Consider the following 8,854-nt stretch of genomic DNA (forward strand, 5'->3'; position numbering starts at 1 on the left):
TTTCGTAACACGGTTTTGGATTTATGACTGTGGCCATGATTTTCTGTTAGAATATATTTAAGATATATTATTAAGTTATGAGACAACAAAAGTACTTTTCTAGATAAATTTATACATATGACTTTTCTAGATAAATTCATACATATGACTTTTATTTGCGTACCAGAGATTTTAATAGTCAGGGCAGTCGAAGTCCCGAAAATGACTTGATAAAGAAGAAACAGTAAAGTATTTGTCACCGCGGTGGTACTAGTAATCACATTTCTTCACAAGTCACTCAATGCACATGCACACATGAATTTCAGATGCCAAAACGTAGGCTGAGACACAAGGACAAACAAACCATGCAAGCCATTTGTCATTTCTCTGGCTCTGGACTCCGCGGTTTCTTCGGCCGCTTGTCGACCTGCTGCGCTCGCAGGTTCACATGCAGGGCACTGACGTACCGAGGGAAGGAAGGAGCCCGAGAGAACCGTCTCTTCTCCCTATTAAATCCTGCATAGTTTTGGTATCGTCCCTATCCTTGTTCACTGGTCAAAGGGGTAAACCACATCAATTGTTCTGTGTCGGATCTCGAAACAGTCTGAATAAAAATGCTCTTAAAGCATCCACAAAGCTGTACTTGTTCTGAATTTTCTAGTGCCACATGTTCTTAGGGGGGAAGATTAGGCAGTGCAAGACGACAAAGATTAGTGTTTATCTATCAGGGGATAAGCTCGAGTAAACAGTGATCTTACTGTCTGATTGAGATAGCAAATTGATGCATTTTGGTGAGAGCGTTGAGTTCTGAAACTTGAAACTGAATCATATGCAGAAAACAAGCGAGACCTGTTATTCAGTCTGAAAGGATTCAAAGGCCTCTCCTGGGACGTTGCTTGTTATGGAGTGTGTGCCTGCAGCTAAATGCCGAGACTGGAACTGTTGGAGCTTACAGTTCATGGGGATTCATTTAATCGTGTCCCTGTCCATCTCTCTCACTCATGGGACAACGCATGGAGCATTAGTCAATGAATTGCGAAGACTTTCTTTCATGGGCATCCAATTCCAGAAGAGGAATCTTGTGGTCTGTCCTCTATACTTTCAGAAATTCTTGCCTGGTTAGGTTCGGCGTCCATGGCTTGTTCATAAAATTTACATGAGGAACGGCCCTAGAACCATCTAATAAATTACTACATGTAAACTTATCATCTGCTTTCTCCAAGCACACAAGCACATTTCATTTCACCTAACAGCAGTAAAAAGAATCTTTACTTGAGTTACGAGTCTCACGATTACAGTCTGAAGTCATCTGAATCCTTGTCATCAGAACAGAAACCTGTTAGGCAGCTCTTGAAATTTCTCCATTTGGCAGGCTTTTTCTTCATATCCTACTCATGCCACACTCATGCAAGCCACCTCATCCATTCTGCTAGTGGGAACACATCTGGAGAGGGAAACATGAGATATATATAGAGTGGTTGGCCAGTAAAAAGGAGAGGACACTGCAGCACGCCTACCGTCATACGTATTATAAGATGATCACATCTCACACACAAGCATATCACCTATGACCCATCCTAGAGAATACAGATGGGATGACAAGACGACGTTGCACCACTTATTGTAAGCATCATCACCCACTCAACAGCATGAGAAGCTTTCTCTCTGCTTGCTTCGTCTCTCACCTCCTCTTACTCTGATCCTTGTCGCTGGCTGCGTCATTGTAGCAATTTTCAGTCACTGAAGTGTCGATGCTGTTCAAGTTTGTGTAGCTGCCTTTTTGTTTGATTCCTTCAGAACATTCGCCTTTCTTGTTGCAATGACAAGAAGCCTCTAGGTGAGGTGATGCTTGGCTGAATGGCTGCATGCCAACCTATGCAAGAAGGAAAGGAACTGCAGGGGCTGCAGCCGTACGATGGCTGCGATCCTTCAGTGTTCGTAGGGCCACTTCTGCTGCCCCGGCAGGCCAGCTCGGCCCCTCCGGCGCCGCCGGCGTTGTCGTCTTCGTCGGGGTCTGGTAGGAGCGCGACGGAGGCGAGGGCTCTGAAGATCCACAGTGAGGCTGAGCGGCGCCGCCGGGAGAGGATCAATGCTCATCTGACTACGCTTAGGAGGATGGTCCCTGATACTAGGCAGGTTCGTGCGATCCTACCACCTGAGTGGTTCACTTGTGAAAGCATTTGGCAAGATTTCTGAGCCATTTCAGAGATTGTTCATATTTCATCAGAGTTGATTTTTCACATTTTTGCAGTCCAGATTCGGCTGATTTACATTAGTAGTTATAGCTAAAAGCAGGGAAATTACAAATTAAAATTGGAAATAAGTTAATCTCCATCACTGCCCATAATCTCAGTGCCAGATATCAATAAGTTATTGCTTACTAATCAATTCTCTCTCCTCGGGCATATTTTATGGAGAAGTTTGAGGTTTGCAAGAAAGCCATATGAACGGAACCTTTGCGCTCGCATTTGTTCACATTTCATCATGCTTCCACTTTGGAATTATCTAATAAGACAAAGTACAATGCTATGGCTTCTAAGCAAATGCCTTTTCATTTTCCCTGCACTGCAGATGGACAAGGCCACCTTGCTTGCGAGAGTGGTAGACCAAGTGAAGCTGCTGAAGAGGGAAGCGAGTGAGGCCACCCAAAGCATGGCCCTCCCACCGGAGACCAACGAAGTCTCCATCGAGCTCCACGCCGGCGACAGCGGCGTCGTCGTCGCCGGCACCGACAAGATGATCTACATGAAGGCTTCCATCAGCTGCGACGACCGGCCGGACCTCATCGCCGGGCTCATCCAGGCGTTCCATGGCCTGAGGCTGAGGACGGTGAGGGCGGACTTGACCTCGTTAGGAGGAAGGGTGCAGCATGTGTTCGTGCTGTGCAGGGAGGAGGGCTGGGGCAGTGAAGGTGCAAGCCTGAGGTCTCTGAAGGAGGCTCTCAGGCAAGCGTTAGCCAAGGTTGCTTCTCCTGAAATGGCATATGGGAGTAGTCCCTTTCAGAGCAAGAGGCAGAGGATTCTGGAGTCACATTACTCGATTATGTCCATATAGAAGATTTTTATTTAACTTCTGGTGATTTAGGGACTGTTAAATCCTGTAAGAAATGGTGGGAAATTCTTCAGATTAAGAGTGCTAATTGTGTTTGTTGCGTATCAGAAATGTTGTGTGATTTGAACGAACCTTGAAGTTCTGAACTGGGGCTAGTGCTGTAATGATTGGTCAGGGCCCAGCAGGGTTAGATGGGGTGTGCTGTAGACATGTAGTGTGAGGACTGTATGGATGCAGAAATGTTGTTCTGCAAAGTCAGATGATTTCGGGGTTTGGGTGAAAAGACGGTGACACCTTTTGAGTTTTGATTGGCTCCCTGTCAAGAATGTACTCTGCTTTATCTGTTGCCCTAAGAGTGTCGGTCTACCTTACAGCTAGCTGAATCAATAATTTATTTATGAATAGTGAAAAAAGAAGAGACTAGGATGAAGGTAAGAGATAGTCTCAAACGCTTTCTGATAAACTTCTCTCTCATTGCACAATACTTAATGCTACCTTCTCTCCTTCGTATTAAAGTTCTTAGAGCTAGTGCTAGCTTATACTGTTGGAGACGCCCTCAACATTTAGCTTTGCCAGAGCTTTCAGCCATTTCCTGTACCAAATATAATGTAGCAGTTTCTTACTTGATAGTGGAAGCTTCAGCCCAATATTTTTTTCTCAAGAGTAGAAGAAAAGAAACTTGGTACATTTTGTGGCCCATATGTCACATGGAACTAGATGTAATATATTTCACATAACAAATATTCTTTGACGCAAATGGCCTTCTCTTGCATAAATTTTCTCACAACTCATTGAAGCATTTCCTTTTTTCGTCGATAGCTGGTGTACAATCATATGTGAAACTATGGGCAGCTACCCATAGGTGAAGAAAATTTTGCTTTCTTTCATGAAAAGTAGGACTTTTCTCAACGATGTGACTTTTGCTTTTCATGGGCCCAATTGGTAAGGGTTAATGCTCTTTCAGCTCTTGCAATTTGCTGCCCTCGGTTTCAAGTTGTTGATCTGCCGAAACTTAAGACGTGTAGCCCTTTTGGTGTTTACAACGAGCAGTGCACTTAGCTGCTGAACAGAAAGTGCTAGATATACAAAGTACACGTGTTGAACTGACTCAAGGAACTTGGAAGAGTCACAATTTGGAATGAAAAGCACCCCTCTTCGGAGAAACCACAAATCTTTGTTTACTGAAAACACCTTTCTTCCTTTTTACCGTTGCAAAAGGTTTAGATTCCCTTATGATCAGATTTGAGAGAATAGGCTGAAACAAAGACTACAGGGCTGGAGCTAAATACGAAAGTTGACTAATTGAGGACATATTTTGGACTACAAAGTTTGAAGTTCAAGAGAGGCCGACACGAACTGCTAGTTAGACAAGAACAACAAAAATTGAGTTCAGATTTATTGGCAGCAATGCAGCCATACAAGATCAGGTGCTATTTGTTTCAAAAAATGTAACGCAAACACAAATGTAATCAGAAGCCAGAGGTAACGTTAACAATGAAACAAATGGCTCGCTTTGTTTGGTTCGCACACTGTAACAGGAATGTAAACCTGAATCTCTAACCACCCACATGCCATCGTCATCTCATTTCCCCGTTTCTCTCCCTGCACCTTGCTGGTCAGGCCTGCTGTTCTCTATCTCTGCCGTGCGCTCGTTGCTCACTAAGGAAACGGAGGTTCCAGGATGCTCACAGACTGCAGCCACGAGGAAATGGAGCTTCGAGGAGGAGGTCGACCTCGAGCAGAAGCTGGAGCAGCTGGCGTCATCAGCGGCGGTGCATCGAAAAGAAGGCAGATGGGAATGAGGCGGAGGAAGTAGTGGTCGACGTCATCGTCGATACGACATGAAGAGGTCGCTGAGCCAGAGCAGCATGGCCATTGGTGGTGACGCGTTGAGAAGAAAGCAGAGAAGGATGAGGTGGAGGAGGCAGCGGCCGGTGTCCTCGCGGCCGCGTCACCGGCCACTGCGGACGGCGGCGGAGGTGACTCGAAGAGGTTAGAGCAACGTGGTCAGTGCCTCAGGCGGCGGCGACGTGCGCGGCCTGGCATCTCGTTTCATCTCGAGCTGGGCGGCACCGCATCCCTTTTCTGATTATGGAGTAGCAGCAATGTTATGAGATTTGTATAGGCTAGGATTTGATTACGCTGTTAACTGTTTACGGGTTGTGCTGGAACGTTACACCTTACGGATTACGATACATTAGGCAAACCAAACGCCACCTCAGTTTATGAAATCATCTCTGTGAAGGACTGAAGGTTACTCGAGGACTTACAACACCAGTGAATTACAGGGACATTTTATTCAGAGATTAACAGCATCCCCTCTCCGGAGACTTCTTGAAATGGACATCAAACACAATGAGGACCATTTCCCGTGCAATTCAGGAGCTGATGTGCTCACTGAGGATTCGGTGGACGGCTATTTGCTGCAGAAACCCTAGATCCCCACTCGAGGAGCTCTTTGCTGGTGTCATCCTTGTGCACGATGACCTCTATGAAACACAAGCAGTCCTTCTTAGGTCCCAGAGCTGCCTTCAGTGCCTCCTTCAGCTCCTCCTCAGTTCGAACCTGCGGGAATAGAATGCAAATTTTGCAATTGAAATGTGCCATTTATGATTGCGTACTTACAGTAATGCAGTATACAATTGCCAACCTTTGCTGTGTAGCACTTGCCCTCGCCATTGTGGAAAGCTTCCACCAAACCAGTGTAGTTCCAGTTCTTGATAACATTGTAAGGACCATCATGGATCTCCACCTCGATGGTGTATCCTCCATTGTTTATCAGAAAGATGATGCTGTTTTGCCCCCATCGAAGCATCGTTGACACCTCTTGTACCGTCACCTGGATTGCGGTCAAATTAGACTCTTACTGCATATTTTGATAGAAATTCATATGGATAGCATAACTTTGATTGTTTTGTACCTGAAAACTGCCATCTCCAATACATGCAATGACACGCTTATCCTTAGCAGCCTGGGCATATCCCAAAGTTGCACCCACTGACCAGCCAATTGATCCATATTGCATCTGAAATTCGTATCTGGTGAAAGCAAATCATGTTTAGTTACAAACACACCGAACATAAAACACCTATGTATCACTTCTATCTAATACTCGGTACCCTTCTATAAGGAAGCAGCTGACAAAAATGAAAGTAGTGCTGTGAGTGGAAGACCCGGAACAAGATTTGAGCAGATCCGACCCAGGAAATGAGCGGGTGGCTGCTAGTGGCTAGGGGCATGTGTCACCAATGTCTTTAAGCAGAGAGTGATTTTACCACTTACCCAACAACGCATTTTTTAGGAAACAGAAATAAATACTGCATCATTATATCATTTCACAGCTAAATTGTGATTCGAACAGGAGCTTACCCACATCCTTCAGGTAGCTTCAGCTTCTGGCAGTTAAACCATGAGTCCCCTGTCTCTGCAATGATAGCCGAGTTGCCAGACAACATTGCCTGAATATGCTTGAAGAGTATGTTCACTCTCAATGGTTCTCCAGGTTCAGATGAAAGTGGCTCGCCTGGAGGCACATAAATTCGACGATAGTTCTCATATGCAGCGGTATTCTTCTTCAGACGGGTTGCAAGTGCATGCAGGAAATCCTTCATCAGAACACACCCAAAAGCAGGGCCATGTCCAATAACTACCCGCTCTGGTTGGACCATGATAGCCTTTTCCTTCTTCAGGAGCAGCGAGTATCCAACTGAGCTGTAGTCGTTGAATATGGGACCAGCAAATAGATAGGCATCAGCAGACTCGACAATCTCAGCACAGAACGGAGTGCTCACTGCACCCCAGTATGTGCCGATAAACCTAGAGTGGTGCTCCGGCACAAGCCCCTTTGCAGAAGGCATCACCGCAACCGGATAACCGCAGGCATCTGCCAGCTCTACAAAGGCTTTGCATGCTTTGGAAACCCTCATCTTTGGTCCACCAACAAGCACTGGCTTGACAGCTTTGTTCAAGAACGCCGCAGCGGCTTCCACTGCTGCCTCCAGGTTCATCTGGTTCGATAGCCTTCAAATGAACAATTTTTCCACATGATTAATTTCAAACTAATCGCGACATTGGCTTATGCACATATAAGAACCTGCCACGTTTCCCAACTATACCTTGGGGAGAGGAAGAAAGGGACAGGATGACGGCTAAAGGTTGGATGTGGGATCGAAGGGAGGTTGCAGCTGATGCTGATGTAAACAGGCTTGCTCTCCTTTATTGCTGTAGAGATGGCAGTGTCAATCTGTTCATGTGCATCCTCTAAGTTGTTCACCACAGCCTGTGGTATATGAACAAAAAACATAATACCTTAGCAAGTCCGAGAATTCGACTGATTCTTTATAAAGAATACATGGCAAATCCTACCACGAATTCTTAGTCAACACAAACATCTCAACTTTAACATCATGATTTCCAACATAACCATGGTAATTTTGACGGGGAAGAATCAGTATTTCACTTAAAAATAACCATACTACCATAGTACCACAATATGCATTGTTGGGCCCAACCAGTGGACACGTAATGCCGCACTAGTCAGCAGAAGTCTAGAACTCGACACACATCATCACTCGCCACCAAAATAAAAAAAGAAGAAGAGGAGGAGGAATTCTAGTACCTGGTAGCACGTGACCGTCTGGAAGCACCTGAGCTCCTGCGTGAAATCCGGCAACCCGATGGTATGGTGCAGGATCCTGTTACTCCCGTAGTCGTTGCTGTTGGGTCCCCCGACGATGCACACGACGGGGAGGTTCTCGCTGAAGGCCCCCGCGATGGCGTTGATGGCGCTGAGCCCGCCGACGGTGAACGTGACGGCGCAGGCGCCCACCCCTCCGCCGCGGGCGCGGGCGTACCCGTCGGCCGCGTACGCCGCGTTGAGCTCGTTGCAGCACCCCACGAGGCGCACCCCCGTGGACCCGCACTCGGCCTCCAGCTCGTCGAGGAGGGTCAGGTTGAAGTCGCCCGGGACGGTGAACACGTCGCGGGCGCCAACCTCGGCGAGGCGGCGGGCGAGGTGGCGGCCCAGCGTGGCCTCCCGCGGGGCCGAGGAGGAGGGGGCCGGGGAGGAGGACGCTGCCGCGCCGTCGGAGGCGGAGGGGATCGAGCCGATGGCCGTGTCCATGGCGAGGGGTGAGTGACGGCAGCGGCCGGCGGTGAGGGGGCGCGAGGAGAGCGGAAGGTTCGCGTGGGAAAAAAGTTAGTTGCCTTGGTGGCGGGCGGTTCGAATGCGAGTGGAGAATGGTTTGGGTCCGTGCGCGGACGGTCGCCGTGGCATTTATGGTGGTGGTGAGTGGGGCCGGGCGTGTCAGCGAGAGGGTACTAGAACAGGTGGCGCTCGAAGGTGCGTGACAAGTGGGGTCTCGTGGCCGTGGACTTTTTTTGGCAAGGGTCAGACCGTCAGAGTGCACTGCAAATCCGGGGGCGCCTCGGCTCGCAACTCGCAACGTTTCTTGCGCGGCAAACCACGGGAGGAGCAGAGCAAGACGCATTTGTACTGTGAACAGAGCAAGACGCATCTGAAGAAAGGTCTCGTGTGAGTTTTGGGTTACGTGTTGGATCGATGTGCAGGGTGATTAATAACAAATGCGCTCGAGGATAATGGATTGCAATTTGCAAGCGTCAGGTGCCAATGGCAACGGGCCGATAGCAGCCTGCTACAACAATTCCACGTCACGTCCTATCCTACGTGGAGCTGAGAGAAACGAAGCGAGAGCCTATAGCACGGCCCCCACGCCAAGCGGACCCCACAAGTTCCCGTCTCCTCCGGCCCCGCTTCCGCTGACTTATTTTTAGCACCCGTCATATTGAATGTTTAGATACTAAT

At 47.8% G+C, this 8,854-nt stretch overlaps 2 protein-coding genes across 3 annotated transcripts; one reads left to right on the plus strand and one right to left on the minus strand.

Annotated features, from left to right (window-relative positions):
- Positions 1 to 1,457: 1,457 nt before the first annotated feature.
- On the plus strand, positions 1,458 to 3,336 carry LOC101774488 (transcription factor bHLH30). Of its 2 annotated transcripts, none has more exons than XM_004968220.2 (3): positions 1,458 to 1,602; positions 1,707 to 2,115; positions 2,551 to 3,336. In XM_004968220.2, exons 2-3 carry the CDS (start codon positions 1,837 to 1,839, stop codon positions 3,031 to 3,033), a joined length of 762 nt encoding a protein of 253 aa, XP_004968277.1. In that variant the 5' UTR covers positions 1,458 to 1,602; positions 1,707 to 1,836; the 3' UTR covers positions 3,034 to 3,336. The 2 variants fall into 2 exon arrangements, with proteins under 2 accessions (XP_004968277.1, XP_004968280.1); XM_004968223.2 differs by having other exon boundaries at positions 1,777 to 2,115.
- A 1,891-nt stretch (positions 3,337 to 5,227) lies between these two features.
- LOC101775698 (pyruvate decarboxylase 1) lies at positions 5,228 to 8,264 on the minus strand. Its single transcript, XM_004968224.3, has 6 exons — positions 7,649 to 8,264; positions 7,146 to 7,309; positions 6,400 to 7,050; positions 5,951 to 6,068; positions 5,681 to 5,869; positions 5,228 to 5,595 (listed from the first exon to the last, which is right to left on the minus strand). The coding sequence occupies exons 1-6, from the start codon at positions 8,150 to 8,152 to the stop codon at positions 5,425 to 5,427; spliced, it is 1,797 nt and encodes a 598-aa protein (XP_004968281.1). The 5' UTR covers positions 8,153 to 8,264; the 3' UTR covers positions 5,228 to 5,424.
- Positions 8,265 to 8,854: the final 590 nt, after the last annotated feature.

The sequence above is a fragment of the Setaria italica genome, chromosome V (assembly GCF_000263155.2).
Source record: "Setaria italica strain Yugu1 chromosome V, Setaria_italica_v2.0, whole genome shotgun sequence".
In the NCBI taxonomy this organism is placed as follows: domain Eukaryota; kingdom Viridiplantae; phylum Streptophyta; class Magnoliopsida; order Poales; family Poaceae; genus Setaria; species Setaria italica.

Coding starts and splice junctions, on each gene's coding strand:
- LOC101774488 (XM_004968220.2), top strand. CDS start 1,837: ATGGCTGCATGCCAACCTATGCAAGAAGGAAAGGAACTGCAGGGGCTG. Junction 2,116..2,550: donor TGGTCCCTGATACTAGGCAG/GTTCGTGCGATC, acceptor CCTGCACTGCAG/ATGGACAAGGCCACCTTGCT.
- LOC101775698 (XM_004968224.3), bottom strand. CDS start 8,152: ATGGACACGGCCATCGGCTCGATCCCCTCCGCCTCCGACGGCGCGGCA. Junction 7,310..7,648: donor AGACGGTCACGTGCTACCAG/GTACTAGAATTC, acceptor CATATACCACAG/GCTGTGGTGAACAACTTAGA. Junction 6,069..6,399: donor AAGCTACCTGAAGGATGTGG/GTAAGCTCCTGT, acceptor TGCTTTCACCAG/ATACGAATTTCAGATGCAAT.